At 44.8% G+C, this 17,249-nt stretch overlaps 1 protein-coding gene across 5 annotated transcripts in view; it reads right to left on the bottom strand.

Moving 5' to 3' along the window:
• The window catches only part of LOC140393096 (SPATS2-like protein), a 266,110-nt gene that overhangs the window by 12,349 nt on the left and 236,512 nt on the right, over positions 1-17,249 (bottom strand). For all 5 annotated transcript variants that reach the window (XM_072479135.1, XM_072479153.1, XM_072479143.1 and 2 more), the window contains one exon: positions 4,715-4,817. In XM_072479135.1, coding sequence (XP_072335236.1) covers positions 4,715-4,817 — 103 coding nt within the window. The remainder of the gene's footprint in view (positions 1-4,714; positions 4,818-17,249) is intronic.

Raw genomic sequence — 17,249 nt, 5'->3', positions numbered from 1 at the left:
TGTTTATTTAAGATGTTAAGCTGAGTTCATGGAATAAACAGTGTTTTGTGTTTAAAAACCCACGTGTCCATAATTGGAATCCCACACCTAGGGAAAAACCCGTGTGCTGGAAAAGCAACAGATCCATTAAAGGGAGAGGTTGGTTGAACTCCATGATACATTTTGGGGTTCTGAAAACGCCTCGCCCATAACAGATGGTAATGCCACTGAATGACAAGGGGCGTTGGCTAGATCCTCTCTTGTAGGAGATGGCCATTGCCTGGCACATGTTTGACGCAAATGTAACTGTTGCTTTTCAGCCCAAGCTAGATATTGTCCAGGTCTTGCTGCATTTGGATATGAACTGCTTCATTATCTGATGAGTGGCGAATGGTGCTGAACACTCTGCAGTCATCTGTGAACATCCCCACTTCTGACCTTATGATGGATGGAAGGGAGGTCATTGATGAAGCAGCTGAAGATGGTTGGGCATAGGACACTACCCTGAGGAACTCCTGCAGTGATGTCCTGAAGCTCAGATGATTTACGTCCAGCCACCACAACCATCTTCCTTTGTGCCAGGTATGACTCCAACCAGCGGAGAGTTTTCCCCCTGATTCTCATTGACTCCAGTTTATCTTGGGCTCCTTGATGCCCTACTCGATCAAGTGCTGCCTTGATGTCAAGGGCAGTCACTCTCACCTCACCTCTGGCATTCAGCTCTTTTGTCCATGTTTGAATCAAGGCTGTAATGAGATCAGGAGCTGAGTGACCCTGACGGAACCCAAACTGAACGTCTGTGAGCAGGTTATTGCTGAGTAAGTGTCGCTTGATAGCACTGTTGATAACTCCTTCCATCACTGTGCTGATGCTGGAAGGTAATCTGATACGGTGGTAATTGGCTGGATTTGTCCTTTTTCCTGTGTACAGGACACACCTGGGCAATTTTCCACATTGCCGGGTAGATACCAGTGTTATAGCTGTACTGGGACAGCTTGGCTCGGGGTGCAGCAAGGTCTGGAGTACAAGTCTTCAGTACTATTGCTGGAATATTGTCAGGACCCATAGCTTTTGCAGTATCCAGTGCCTTCAGCCGTTTCTTGATATCATGTGGAGTGAATCGTATTGGCTGAAGACTGACATCTGTGATGCTGGGGCCCTCCGAAGGAGACCGAGATGGATTACCCACTTGGCACTTCTGGCTGAAGGTTTTTGCGTATGCTCCAGCCTTGTCTTTTGCACAGATGTGCTGGGCTCCTCCATCATTGAGGATGGAGATATTTGTGGAGCCTCCTCCTCCAGTGGGCTGTTTAATTGTCCACCACCATTCAAGGCTGGATGTGGCAGGACTACAGAGCTTAGTTCTGACCTGTTCACTGTGGAATCATTTATTTCTGTCTATTACGTGCTGCTTATACCTGTTTGGCACACAAGTAGCCCTGTGTTGTAACTTCACCAGGTTGACACCTAATTTTTAGGTATGCCTGGTGTTGCTCTTGGCATGCTCTCCTGCACTCTTCATTGAACCAGGGTTGATCCCCTGGCTTGGTGGTAATGACAGAGTGGGGGATATGCTGGGCCATGAGGTTGCAGATTGTGGTTGAATACAATTCTGCGGCTGCTGATGACCCACAGTGCCTCATGAGTGCTCAGTCTTGAGTTTCTAGATCTGTTCGAAGTCCATCCCATTTAGCACGGTGGTAGTGCTACACAACACAACTATAATAGATTGAAGGCGCTGCATAAGACGTTTTCATTGCTCTTGCCTTCAGAGCTGAAGCAACACATCTCCATTATAGTCTATTATTAGACCAAAATTAAAATACCACAGAAATACTTGAAGCTGCCAGTCAGAAGACAGCCCATTTGAACGAACCAGCCTATGTCAACGTTTATTCTTTCTTTGAACAAATGGACCTCATCACACTTCGCCACCCTTTTTCCCCATTCACTTCATCCCCTGATCCTTCAGTTCCCTTTCGAATTTAATTTTGAAGGTTGGTCTAGTTTCTGCCTCAACCACTCCACAACTTCACAATTCCATGTGCAGCGGTTCATCTTGCTTCCTGGTCCAAACCTCTTAAACTTCGGGCTGGATTTTCATCACTGAGGCAGAAAGTTCAAGTCAGGAAATTTTCCAACCTGGCACACCCGTCTCCTTAAACAGGGATCCCGATCCCCCCCCCCACCCCACCCCCCCCCCCCCCCCCCCCCCCGCCGAATATCTTCATTCCAGGGAGTCGAGGGGCAGGGTGGAGTCGAGGGGAAGGGTGGAGTCAGGCCCACTGTCTCTGGACACAGTTTGGAGGTGGGTGAATGCCAGAGTGGGCTGGCTATAAGACTAGGATTGATTCTCTGGGACTTCTTCCCAATTATGGTATTGGCTATTAGGCCCTCGAGCCCTCACCTCTCGCACCCCACCCACTCCACCTGCCACCTCCATCATCCATACCCGCTTACCCAAAATACTGTACAGAATCAATGAGCCATATAATAACAATGTAAGTCTTGAAATGCACTTAACGAACTACCCATTCAGAAATTTGCTTTGAAAACAATGCTGCTCCAACACCCCTATAAAAATGTGTTAATCAGAGTCATTGTAGTTTCACTAACAGAAACTGTCCATTGATATGGGCCAGGGTTTGGAAAACTCCAAAGTATATCATGGAGTTCACCTGACCTATAGCTGTTTATTGATTTTGGTTACGATGAGCACAAGGGCCTGCCTTTCAGGTGATATTCAACAGAGGCCTGAAGCACTTTTAATCAAAAACGTTTATTCTACGAATTTAGTTAACATTTTTATTAACACACACAGTCAGCATTTTTATCAACTACGAACATAAATTCCCCACACAGCTACAGTACTCTATGTACAACCCTTAGTAAATTCCCCCTTTAACTGTTCCAATTTAATAACAAGACCCCATAAACCAGAAAACCCTTTTCAAAGATGTGGCCCAGCACATAGCACTCAAGACCAGGTATGGATGCTCCTGTTTACTTTCCAAAACAGCAGGTTTGAATTTCTTCCAGAAAACAGTTATTTCTGTTCAAATTATCAAGCAGCCTGGAAACAGCTTTTAAAATGCAGATAGAGAAACAAAACCTTCTTTCAACCTGTGCTGAACAAAACCACTTCAAACTCAAAGTGAAAGTAAAACCAACTCCCAGAGCTACAGCCCAGCTCCACCCACACAATGCCATCACTGAAGCCATATGATAAGACAAAAACATTTCTTAAAGGGACTTTCCCATGACACCATGTCTTAATCTTGTCCGATGAACTACAGTGACATTGAAAGAAAGAGTTCAAAGAAATAATAACTTATTGCAATTCCATAAAAATGTCAACCAATCAGAGGAAACACTCCATTTCCACCTGTGAAACAGATCACCTGCTAAGCCACTCCATTAGGGGGCTTTGGAACTCAGCCAAGCATTTATAATAAGGCTATCAGTGAACTGCAGCAACAGAAACAGAGACCAGTCGTGGAAGGGGAGGGGCCATGGCTAAGACCTTTAGAACATACCTTTAAAAAGGTTCCAGAATCGAGACTATAGTTTGCGAATCCAATGAGGGGGCCATGAACCACATCTTCTCAAGACGTTGGCCCGACTCCACCAAAACTACAGGGGGGTATGAGTTGCTAACTCCCACAATTGTGCCAGTCAGTTTGGGAGCGCAGCCTGCACTGGCACAAATTGTTGAGAAGGGAATGGGCCAGGAATCCTGTAATTGGGCTCTGCCTGCCATTTTTAAAGGCCTCTGAAGTCAGCCCAATTCTATGAAAATCTGACCCATAATGTTGTATCTATAGCCACATGTTACATGCTTCAACTAGTACAATCTCTGGAGCAATTTAAAAAAAAATTTTAATACTTCGATCATATCACTTGGTAATCTGAATTGTTTTAAAAATAAATATATCTTTTTCCAAATCTTACTTGAGATTTGTGTGTTCTCATACAAGGCAACATCTAAGTGAATCTTTACTGGCTCCAAGTCTTAATATCCTGCCTACAGTGCAGACAGTACTACACTCAGCACTCTATTGCGGTCTTGTTAATTTTTATGTAATCTCATCATTCCCTCTTGCCTTTGCAGTTGATGCTTCTTGTATAAAAATCTGAATTTTCAGGATGGTGTGGGCTTAGCACACGAGCAATCCCAATGGCACATTATGTTCGAATGAGCATTGTTGGCATAAGGCAGAACCTCCGCCCCTCATTCAGCAGGATGTCCCATCCTGGGGAGCTGTCAGCTAACCAGATTGGCTAGCAGCCCTTCAGTCCCCCAGGCCATCAGAGGCACTGCAGGTAGCTACCAAGCACTAAATCCCAGAAACCGCAGGATAGTTAAGTAGCAGGGGTCCGATGACGAGGACGTTAGCCAACGCCTGGGGGTTTGTGAGGGAGCCAATGGAGTCTCGGGGTCCAGGTCAGTTGGGAGGATGGAGGTTACTGGACAATAAGGCGAGAATGCCTCCATTCAGAAGGAGGCATCTGATGGGGCCCACCCCCACTTCTCATCTGAGATCCAGCTGTGTTCATTCATGCGTTTCCCCTGCACCGCCCTCTCAGCTGTTATCCATATTGAGGCTGGCAGATAAAGGCCCTTAAGTGCCTTTCCGTGCAATTTCATATATTCCCCTTTATCCACTCCGACCCATTCCCATAATTCTGAGATAATGTTGCATTCAAATCATCTGACCTTAGATTGTGTCCTTACCTTCTCCAAACATCTGGATTTGGGTTTGTAGACTGTCAATGTTACCAGTGAATCGTGCTGATCTGCCCAGGTCTTCGTCATATTTACGTTCACTTACAAATTGCTATTAGAAACAGATAAATCTGCAGTTAAAGCCAAACCATTGTCATTTGTAACACACAAAATCAAAATTCAAAACATATAAAGTTTGCCTTTAAAATCAACTCTATTGCACCTATTACTACCCTACAGCAGCCTACTGCAGCTCAAAAGCAGCCTGTCATCTATACCCGGTCTTGCCCTATATCTGTAACTTCTGTTCCACACCAATGTGGTTAACTCTTAAAAGCACTTTGAAGTTGCCTCACAGCCCACTCAGTTTTATCAAAGTCAGGGCAACCAAGAATGTGCGATAAATTCCATCCTCACCAGCAATGCGCTAATCCCAAGAACTAAAACAAATGCAAGCTCATTTTGTTACAGAGTTCACTTGGAGATAAATCACTTGGTTGCATGGTGTACCAAAAACAACCTCTCTCTAAATGTTGGAAAGAACAAGGAACTGATCATCGACTTCAGGAAGCGTAGCACGACACACACTCCCATCTGCATCAATTGCTCCGAAGTGGAGATGGTCGATAGATTTAAGTTCCTGGGGGTCAGCATCGCCAACAGTCTGTCCTGGTTCACTCACGTTGATGCAACAACCAAGAAAGTCCAACAACATCTCTACTTCCTACGGAAGCTAAAGAAATTTGGCATGTATGCATCGACTCTCACAAACTTCCACAGATGTGCGATAGAGAGCATCCTATCCGACTGCATCACAGCTTGGTATGGCAACTACTCGGTCCAAGATCGCAAGAAACTGCAGAGTGTGGTGAACACATCACACAAGCTTGCCACCCCCACATTTATTCTGTACACCTCCCTCTGCCTCAGGAAGGCAGACAGCATTATCAGAGACCCCTCCCACCCAGGCATTGCCTTCTTCCAGACCCTTCCATCAGGCAGAAGGTACAGAAGTCTGAAGACCCGCACATCCAGACATAGGAACAGCTTCTTCCCCACAGCTACAAGACTCCTCAATGCCTCCCCCTCGGACTGATCTGTTCCCTGTAAGAACGCTATTGACGACGCCCTATGCTGCTCTTGCCCATGTATTTGCTTTGTTTGGCCCCTTGTTCCTCACTGTAACCAATCACTGTTTGTTGATGTACTATTTGTCAATGTTCTCTGTTGATTATTCTTTTTTCTACTATGTATGTACAGTGTACGTTCCCTCGGCCGCAGAAAAATACTTTTCACTGTACATCGGCACATGTGACAATAAATCAAATCAAATCAATCAGTTGTATCGTAGCCAGAAACATTCCAGTGCTGTATAGCTGAAGGAACATTATGTGTTAGGTTTGGGAAACACAGCAGAACCATAGAATCTCGACAGTGCAGAAGGAGGCCATTCGGTCTATCAAGTCTGCACCTACTCTCTGAAAGAGCACCCTACCCAGGCCCACTCCGCTGCTCTAACCCCGTAACACCAGCTAACCTGCACATCCCTGGACACTAAGTGGTAATTTTAGCATGGCCAATCCACCCAACCTGCACATCTTTAGACTGGGAGGAAACCAGAGCACCTGGAGGAAATTCACTGAGACGCAGGGAGAAAGTGCTAACACCACACAGTCACTCAATGCCGGAATTGAACCCGTGTCCTTGGTGTTGTGAGGCAGCAGTGCTACCGTGCCGCCCTGCATTAGAGTTTGCTATTGTGCTTCACTAATATGCTGTATTTCTCCTTCCATATATAATGTTCTGTATTGCTTCTTGCCTAGCTTATACTGCATGTTTTCTCATGTGATGTGATGGGTTACAGGCATGGCCAGTATTTATTTCCCTCGCTAATTGCCTTTGAGAAGGTGGTGGGGAGTTTCTTTGTTGAACTGCTGCAGTCCATTGTAACAGTACACACAGTACTTTTAGGAAGGAAGTTCCAAGAATTTGATTCAGCACAATGAAGGAACGGTGATATGGCTACAAATCAGGATGAAACGTGGCTTGCAGTGCAATTGGAGTGAATGTTGATGGTGGGAGATTCAGGGATGGTAATATTGTTGAAAGTCAAGAGGAGTTGGTTAGTCTATATCTTGTTGGAGATGGACATTGGTGGCACTTTTTGTGTCATGAAGGATATTTGCTACTTAACAGCTCAAGTCTGAATGTTGCCCCGGTCTTGCTGCATACGGGTACAGACTATTTCAGTGTCCAAAGAGTTGTGGAAGGAACCAAACACTGTCATCAGATAATGTTCTCACTTTTTTCCTGCAATTTCACTAGGGTCTCTTGGTGTAATACGCGATCAAATGTTGTTTTGATTTCAAAGGTGAGACCCCACCTCTGGAATTCAGCTCCTATGTTCATGTTTGGACTAAGGCTCTATTGAGGTACGGGTGAAATCCAAACTGAACAAGTGGTTTATTGGTGATAGGTGCCACATGATAACACCGTGAATGACACTGTGCATTACTTTGCTGATAATTGACAGTAGGCTGATGGGTCAGCAATTGACCGTATTGGTTTATCATGCTTTTTGTGGACAGGACATACCTGGGTAATTTTTCATTTTGGCAGATGCCAGTGTTGTTATCTGCACTGGAACAATTGGGCTAAAGGTGTGGCTGGTTCTGGAGCACACGTCTTCAATAGTACAGCCAGGACGTTGTCGGAGTTGTAGTGATATCATGGTTGTGTTGTAATTCACCGACTGACCACTAGGAGTCTCATTAATGTTAGGGTCAGGTGACCTCCGACTGACCAGGGAGAGAGGTTGCTTGTACATGTTCATACTATTATTCATCAGTTGTTTGAATATATTTGACCCACAGTTAATGTTAATAAATCCTTTAAAGCTTTAGCTACAAGTGTTCTTGTAATATAAATTAGGCCATCTGACAAGAAAATTAAATGGTACCAGGACTGGATGGTATTAAACACTGAAAAGAAAACTATTACATCATCGAGTGAAACCAGCCACGAGGTCCACAGAGATTGAAAGATTTTGCAGACTGCAAGAACGAACTACATGGAGTCGTTGAAGCCACCAGTGAGTCTCAGATTTCATGGTAATGTGGACAGTTACTGGCACGTGTTTAAACAACAATTTAATCTGTTTCTTACTGCAGTAAATTTAGGAGATCAATCAGATTTGGGTAAGGTAGCGATTTCCCAACAGTTTCCCAACAGCGTCAAGATCCAAAACAATTTCTGTGCTTAATACATTTAAATTTGCAAAGAACAAAGATAGTAAAACTTTTGGCAAAGTAATTTGAAGATGAACATTTCACCCCCAGAAAGAATGAAATTTATGAACGCTATGTGTTTAGATCACGTTTACAGAAGGCAGAAGAGTCCATAGATCATTTCATCACTGATTTAAAATGAAAAGCTAAAACCTGGGGGCAGCACGGTGGCGCAGTGGTTAGCAATGGTCCTGGGTTCGAATCCCGGCCCTGAGTCACTGTTTGTGGGAGTTTGCACATTCTCCCCGTGTTTGGAGGGTTTCACCCCCCAACCCAAAGATGTGCAGGTTAGGTGGATGGCCACGCTAAATTGCCCCTTAATTGGAAAAATGAATTGGGTACGCTAAATTTATTTTAAAAAAGCTAAAACCTGTAACTTTTCTGTGGTGGAATCTTCCATGATTTGGGACCAAATTATGTTTGGTGTGAATGAAAATAAGCTCAGGGAACTGTTGCTGAGGGAATCGGAGCTGCCCTTGGAACAAACAGTTAAGATTTGTCAGGCTCACGAGCTGGTAGCACAGCAGTCTAAAATGGTTCTCAGTAATGGCAGCATCTTCTTGGAGGAAAGTACTCCAGTTGCCGCCCTTTTTCCAAAAAGGCTGGAAACTTCCAAAAAAAGGCGGGAAAGTTCCTACTGCTCCTTGCACACAAACAAACAGGTTAAAGGTTAGGATGAAGTATTACTGTGTAAAAGATGTGGTCAAAGGCACAAATCAAGGCAGTGTCCAGCACTTGGCAAGTTTTGTTCCAGGTGCAAAGGAAAAAAATCACTTTGCTCAGAATTGTTACTCTAAGCTCAACCCCTGATCAGTTAGTACAGTGGAAGACACAAGGCGGGATTCTCCCGAATCGGCGGGATGGCCCGACGTCGGCGTAAAAAGCGGCGCAAACCAGTCCGCCGTCGGGTCGACCGAAAGTTGCGGCGGGTGGCGCCGGAGGGGTTGGCACCATGCCAGCCGCTGCCGAAGGGACTGCGCGGGTTAGCGCATGCGCAGAACCGCCGGCATGGTTCAGCGCATGCGCAGACCAGCTGGCGTATTCTGGCACATGCGCAGGGGGCTGTCTTCTCCACGCCGGCCATGGCGGAGCCCTACATGGGCTGGCGCAGAAGGAAGAAGTGCCCCCACTGAACAGGCCCGCCCGCAGATCGGTGGGCCCCGATTGTGGGCCAGGCCACCGTGGGGCCCCCCCCCAGGGTCAGATCCCCCCGCAACCCCCGGAGGACCGCACCAGCCAACTTACCTGCCAGATCCCGCCGTGTGGGACCATGTCTAATCCATGCCAGCGGGACTGACCAGAAACCGCTTGGCCCATCAGGGCCTGGAGAATTGCCGGGGTGTGGGCCACTGCCAACGGCCCCTTACTGGCGTTGCATGATCCCCGCCCCCGCCCGAAAACCGGCGTCGGAGAATACGGCAGCCGGCGGCGGGGCGGGATTCACGCCGCCCCCGGGGATTCTCCGACCCAGCGGGGGGTCGGAGAATCCCGCTCCCTGTCTCTAGTAATGAAACATCATTGTTTGTTGGAGTAATAACAGAGAATAATAATTTTTTGGAGACATCAAAAAATTCTCCAGCACTTAAAAAATGCAAACTGAGGTTCCATTTAAAATAAATGTGGTTGATGATGACAAATGGCTGCTACCACTTGAAGTGAATGGTACAGTGGTCCAATTTAAGTTAGGCACTGGTGCCTAATCCAATTTAATCAGCATGACTGATTTGAAAAATCTGAAAAATTCAGCCGATGAGAAGAATCACAAAATATCTCTGAGAGATTATAATGATTCAAGCATTAAATGTAATGGTGCTTGTGACCTGAGTGTGGTGGTGGTGAAGAACACAGTTTATTCTGTCCTATTCTGTATTGTATTCAAGGGCTTGGATTCATTATTAGGTGATCAGTCCTGTGAAGAATTAGTTCCAGTGCAATTGGTACATAGCATCCACAAATGGTTGGATCAACACTCCAATGGTTCTGAGAACAATTGCAGCAAATTTAGCGATGGGTTCTCTGATTTTAGTGCATTGCCATTCGCAAACGAGATACAATTTAAAGAAGATGCATTATCTAAAGCATCAATATAAACTATTAGTTATGAAACTGCTGAAGATGTAGATTTGCATTTCAATCTCATTTCTACCCCAACACCTGTATCAGATCCGAAAACAAAAATCCATTTCTCGCAAAATCACGTTTCAAAGCTGTCACATGGTAGATCGCCAGCAGAATTACTCATGAATAGAGTAAAAGAAGGAGGAGAATGCAATGGTACTGCAGGAAATGCAAAACAAAAGCAGTTCTATGATAGAATGTCGATAACTTTACCACCACTGAGTAGTGATGACATAGTGAGAATAGAAGATTCAGACAATTGGTCGAGAAAAGCCTTGTACTTGAAGAAGTAGCACCTCGTTCCTGCAATGCACAGATAGAGGAAGGGTAAGTTTTGAAAATAAATCATCATGCGTTCTTGAAAACCAGAGAAGACTTTCCCAACAATGTGATGAATGATAAATCTATGTCAGAATCAACGTCAGCTGCAGTGTCAAATGGTTCAGCCATTCTTGAGCATGATAATGTCATGAAGAACATTGAACCTATAAGTTCTGAACAGCAAGGTCAAACTTTGAGAAGATCATGATGTGGAGATGCCGGCGTTGGACTGGGGTGAGCACAGTAAAACGTCTCACAACAACAGGTTAAAATCCAACAGGTTTGTTTCAAATCACTCGTTCTTGGAGCACTGCTCACCTGAGGAAGGAGCAGTGCTCTGAAAACTAGTGATTTGAAACAAACCTGTTGGGCTTTAACCTGGTGTTGTAAGACTTTTTACTTCGAGAAGGTCAACCAGTCATAAGAAAACCTGATCGGCTCAATTTGTAGATTTGGATGATTTGTACATACTATGCTTGCTGTTCTTGTGTGTATGTATGTATATATATATATATATATATATTTATTTGTTAAACCAGTTTTCAAATATTAAAAAAAATAATACTGTTAGACTCACAGGCTAATGACATCACATGTAAATATACTGATGATAATGTATTAATTTATTCCTTCAAAGGAAAGGGGGCATAGTGATACTATGGTTGCGTTGTAATTCACCAACTGATTACTAGGAGTCTCATCAGTATATAAGTGAATGTTAGAGTCAGGTGATCTCAGACTGACTAAGGAGCTGGGCGAGAGGTTGCGTGTACATGTTCATACTATTATTCATCTGTTGTTTTTATATATTTGACCCACAGTTAGTGTTAATAAATCTTTTATAGCTTTAGCTACAATTTTCTTGTAATATAAATCAGGCCATCCGACAAGAACATTATTGGAGTCAATAGCATTTAGTGTATCTAGTGCACTCAGCCATTTCTTGATGTCATGTGGAATGAAGCTAATTAGTTGAAACCTTACATCTGTAATGCTGGGGATCTCATGAAGAGACGCAGATTGACGATGCCTGGCTGAAGGTGGTTGTGAACTGTTGTCCTGGGCTTTCCCATCAATGAAGCTTGGGATGTTTATGGAGCTGCCTCCTTCCACCAGATGGTATTGTCCACCACCATCCATTGGATAAGGCAGGACTGCAGAGTTGTGATCTGATCCATTGATTATGGCTTCACTCAACTCTGTCTATAAACGCTTCCACTGATTAGCATGCAAGTAGTCCTGTATTGCAGCTCCACCTGCTTGGCACCTCGTTTTTAAGTCTATCTGTTTCCACTCCTGACATACTCTCATACATTCCTCATTGAGCCAGGGTTGGTGCCCTCGTTTGATGATATTGGCAGAGTGAGGACTCTGCCAGTCAATGAGGTTGAGGCTAATGAGATTGTGGTGGAAATAGTTCTGCTGGTATTGATTGACCAGTGTCTCATTGATGTCTAGATTGAGATGCTAGATTGAGGGGCTGGTTCAGCACACTGGGCTAAATCGCTGTCTTTTAAAGCAGACCAAGGCAGGCCAGCAGCACGGTTCAATTCCTGTACCAGCCTCCCCAAACAGGCACCGGAATGTGGCGACTAGGGGCTTTTCACAGGAACTTCATTTGAAGCCTACTTGTGACAATAAGTGATTTTCATTTCATTTCATTTCATGCTTGACCTGTACTGAATATATCCCATTTAGAATAGTGTCAAATAACTGGATGGAAGACACTTTGAGTGTGAAGATTCATTTCCTCAAGGGCCTTGCAGTGATCGCTGCTGCCAATATTGTTTTGGACAGATGAATTTGTGACAGGTAGGCTGAAGAGAATGTGGTCAAGTTGGCCTGTTCCACATGTTGGTTCTCTCATCATTTCCTTCAGGATTTGGCCAGCCAACCATTAATGATTCTACCTAGCCATCCTTGGTGATGGACATTGAAGTTCCCCACCCAGAGAACATTCTGGTCCTTCTTCCTCTCAGTATTTCTTCCAAATGGTGTTCCACATGGAGGAGTTCTGACAGAATATACCCGGGTTGGTAATAGTGTGTTTTGGGACTTCGGTTGAAAGGTATGATTTTGTGACTGTCAAAAGGACTGTCAAATGGGATTTTTTACAGCAAAGTCTGACTAACTTGATTGAAATTTTTGAGGGGGTAACAACAAGGGTCAATGAGGATAAAATATTTGATGTAGTTTACATGCATTTTAACAAGGCTTTTGACAAGATTCCACGTGGTAAACTGGTCAGAAAATTAAATGCTTGTCGGATCTAAGAGAAAGTAGTAAGGTGGGTCCAAAACTGACTCAGTGGCAGGAAATAAAGGGCTATGGTCAACAGGTACTTTTGTGATTGGAAGGCTGTATTCAATGGGGTTTTGCAGAGCTCAGTACTAGGTTTCTTGTTGTTTGTGTTAGATGTCAATGATTTAGATTTAAATTTAGGCGCTTTGATTATGAAATTTGCAATAATAAAAAAAGTGGCTCTGGCACACTGAGGAAGAAAGCTGCGGACTGCTGGAAGATATCAGTGGACTGGTCAGAAGGGGCAGAAAAGTGGCAAATGGAATTTGATTCAGAGACGGGTGATGTCGTGTGTAATGTTCTTTGATGTTGAATCATGATCTTGTGGAGTGAACAAAGAACATTAGACTTAGCTTTATAAACAAAGTTATTTATTACTAACACTACACTAATGAATTACTAAAATGTCTCAGATCAATGCAGTTGGAAATAATGGTCTAACACTAACTTACACTAAAATTCTACAGAGCTACACTAATATGTGACTGCTACAAACTCCTTACTAATACCTTCTCCTGAAACACACGGGGCGGGATAATCCGACCCCCCGCCGGGTCGGAGAATCACCGGGGGGGCGTGAATCCCGCCCCCGCCGGCTGCCGAATTCTCCGGCGCTGGGGATTTGGCGGGGGCGGGAATTGCACCGCGCGGGTCGGGGGCCATTGGCGATTCTCCGGCCCGCGATGGGCCGAGGGGCCGCCCATTTTCATCCGGTCCCACCAGCGTAAGTTGCGACAGGTATTTAACGGCGGGACCTGGCTCCGCGGGTAGCCTCCGGGGTCCTGGGGGGGGGGGGGTGCACGGGGGAATCTGGCCCGGGGGTGCACCCATGGTGGCCTGGTCAGCAATCGGAGCCCACCGATCCACGGGCGGGCATGTGCCGTGGGGGCACTCTATTCTCCGCGCTGGCCGGTGTAACAGTCTGCGATGGCTGGCGCGGAGATGAACTCCCCCTGCGCATGCGCTGGGATGACATCAGCACATGCTGGCGCTCCTGCGCATGCGCCAACTCGCGCTGGCCAGCGGAGGCCCTTCTGCGCCGGCTGGCGCGCGCAAACCACTCCGGCGCCAGCCTTGCCCCTGAAGGTGCGGAGGATTCCGCACCTTCCGGGCGGCCCGACACCGGAGTGGTTCACGCCACTCCTCGGCGCCGGGACCGCCCGCCCCGCCAGGTAGGGGAGAATCCCGCCTATGGTGTGTTTGGGTCCCGTGTCACAACACCTGATTACCGGATACTGGAACTAAAACAGTTAGACCATAAGATGATAAGACATAGGAACAGAATTAGGCCATTTGGCCCACCAACTCTGCTCCGCCATTCAATCATGGCTAATATTTTTCTCATCCCCATTCTATAACCCCTGATCCTCTTATTAATCGAGAACCTATCTATCTCTGCCTTAAAGACACTCAGTGATTTGGCCGCCACAGTCTTCTGTATATATATACATATATGTATACATATTATTATTTACATACAGTTTATAATCTACTTATCATCACATAATGCTTTAGGGGAGGCTAATAATGCAAGAGGATACACAATAAATGGGAGTATATAGAGCAGAAGCACAGTTCACAAATCCCTGAAGGTAGTAAGGAAGATAAATAAGGTGGTCTCGAAATCCTACAGCTACATTCCTTTGTTGGCTGAGGCCTGGAGTGTAAGAGCAGGGAAGATTTTTCCATAGAATCCACAGAATCCCTGCAGTGCAGGAGGAGGCCATCAAATCTGCACCGACCCTCCAAAAGAACACCCGACTGAGGCCCATGCCCTCACCCGATCCCCGCAACCCCGCACATTGATCATGGCCAATCCACCTAACCTGCACGTCTTTGGACTTTAACTGAAACTGAATAAAGTACCAATTAGACCCCAGCTGGAGTACAATGTAAAGTTTTAGTCACGCAATACAGAAAGGATGGGATCATGCTTGAAAATAATAGAAAGGTTTGCATTTATATGGCACCATTCACAGCCACCAGACATTTCAAAACACTTTACTGCCAGTGAAATACTTTTGAAGTGTAGTCACTGTGCGATGTAGAAAATTTTGCAGCCAATATGCACATAGCCAATTTCCACAAAAAGCATTGATAATCTGTTTTTTGTGATGTTGGTTGAGGGATAAATATTGGACAAGACACTGGCACAGAGGAAATGTGTGAGGATGGTGCCAGGAATTGACACCTGTAGCTATGAAGGATTATTGAATAAACTGGTATTGGTTTCTTTAGAACAGAGGAAGCTGAGGGATGATTTAATGGGGGTGTATGAAATTATGTGGGAACTGGTGGGGAGTAGGTCCTTCCTACTCCTCTTAGCAGAGACGACAATAATCAGGAGGCATAGATTTAAAGTAATTGATTAGAGGAGAGCTGAATGGTAACTTTTCACCCACCGGGTGGTAGCAATCTTAAACTCACCATCTAAAAGGGTGGTAAGAAGCGGAATCTCTCATTGCATTTAAAAAAACACTTGGATATATACTTGAGGTACCGTAATCAACAGGGCTACAGGCGAAACGATGGAAAATGTGACCAGGCTGGATCATTCTTCTCCAGTCATCATGGGCATAATGAGCTGAATGACCTCCTTCATAGCTGTAAACCTTTCTATGTATCTACATCAGTCTGTTGCTTCACTAATCTGGGGAACAGCTCTGCTAATTTTGGCCCATACCTCTTGATATCATTGAAGAAACCTTTGTAGAATTGATTGGATAAAGTAAGTGTGCCTTAATGCCTGGTGCTTGGGTCGATGCCAGGTGAACTGCCTGATTTTCTTCTTTTATCATATTTATTTTTAGTTTTCCAAAGAAGAGTTATATTGGACTTAAAATGTTAACTCTTTCTCTCTTCACTGCCAGACCTGCTGAATTTTTCCATCTTTTAATCTTCTTCGGCCCTTTTGTCGCAGCTGAATAAAAATGAGGGACGTGCTAGGACTTTTCAGAGGGCAATTAAAAGTCAACTGCATGGTTTGACACCTGGAGTCATATGTAGGCCAGACTGGGTACGTATGGAAAATCTCCTTCCCAAAAAGATATTCGTGAACCAGATGGATTATAATGTAAAACCAGAGTGGCACAGTGGCGCAGTGGTTAGCACTGTTGTCTCACACCACCGAGGACTCGGGTTTGATCCTGACCCCAGATCACTGTTTGTGTGGAGTTTGCACATTCTCCCCGTTATGGGTCTCACCCCTATAATAATAATAATCATAATAATAACCTGTGACACAAGTAGGCTTACATTAACACTGCAATGATGTTACTGTGAAAATCCCCGAGTCACCACACTCCGGCGTCTGTTCGGGTACACAGAGGGAGAATTCAGAATGTCCAAATTACCTAACAGCACGTCATTCGGGCCACGTGGGAGGAAACTGGAGCACCCGGAGGAAATCCATGTAGGCACAGGGAGAACGTGCAGACTCCGCAGTAACCCAAGCTGGGGGTCGAACCTGGGTCCCTGGTGCTGTGAAGCAACAGTGTTAACCACTGTTCTGCCTACAACCCAAAAAGGTGTGCAGGGTAGGTGGATTTGTCATGCTAAATTGCCCCTTAATTGGAATAAAAAAGAATTGGGTACTTTAAATTTTTTTTTAAATAATATTGAAACAGTAGTTTCATAGTCACTGTAGCTCACAGTAGCTCTTCATTCCAGATTTATTAATTGAATTTAAATTCTCCAGCTGATGTGGTAGGATTTGAACTCATGTCTCCAGATCATTTGTCCAAACTTATGGATTGCCAGTCCAGCAACATAACCATTATACTGTTATATTCCATCATTTTGCACATTATTCATCTCCACATAACACCTTGCTATAATACAGCATTACACATCTCCTTGTGACTACACTGCACTCTTCTGTTATTACACCAATTGTTAGAGGGGGAGACAGTAGCATGGCAGTAATGTTACTGGACTAATAATCCAAAGGCCCAGGCTAATTCTCTCGGAGCAGGTTCAAATCCAGCACGGCTGCTGGTGGAATTTAAATTCAATTAATAAAATCTGGAATTGAAAAACTCAGTGATTGTGACCATAAAACCATAATTGATTATTGTAAAATCCATCTGGTTCACTGCTGTCTTTTAGGGTAGTAAATCTGCCACCCTTACATGGCCTGACCTACTTGTGACTCCAGATCCACAGCAATGTGTTTGACCCTTAACTTCCCTCTGAAATGGCTGAGCAAGCCAACAAATCCCGGCTTTGCTAGCGACGCCCACATTCCACGAACAAATAAATAAATGTTCCTGTAAATCAGGATGACTTATGTCCATGTAAACTGATCTTGTTTTACTATAATCATTATTTAAATTATACAGAAATAACCTCTTGTCGATGATCTGTGATACCTGGATATTTGGATATCTACCAATGATCAGGGGGCCAATGCTTCTTACAGCTTTAAGTTCCTGGGGGTCACCATCACCAACAGCCTGTCCTGGTCCACTCACGTTGATGCAACAGTCAAGAAAGCCCAACAACATCTCTACTTCCTA

This window comes from Scyliorhinus torazame, chromosome 2 (genome assembly GCF_047496885.1).
Source record: "Scyliorhinus torazame isolate Kashiwa2021f chromosome 2, sScyTor2.1, whole genome shotgun sequence".
NCBI lineage: Eukaryota > Metazoa > Chordata > Chondrichthyes > Carcharhiniformes > Scyliorhinidae > Scyliorhinus > Scyliorhinus torazame.
Note: the sequence above shows the minus strand (reverse complement) of the source record. Positions and strands in the feature narration are given on the sequence as shown.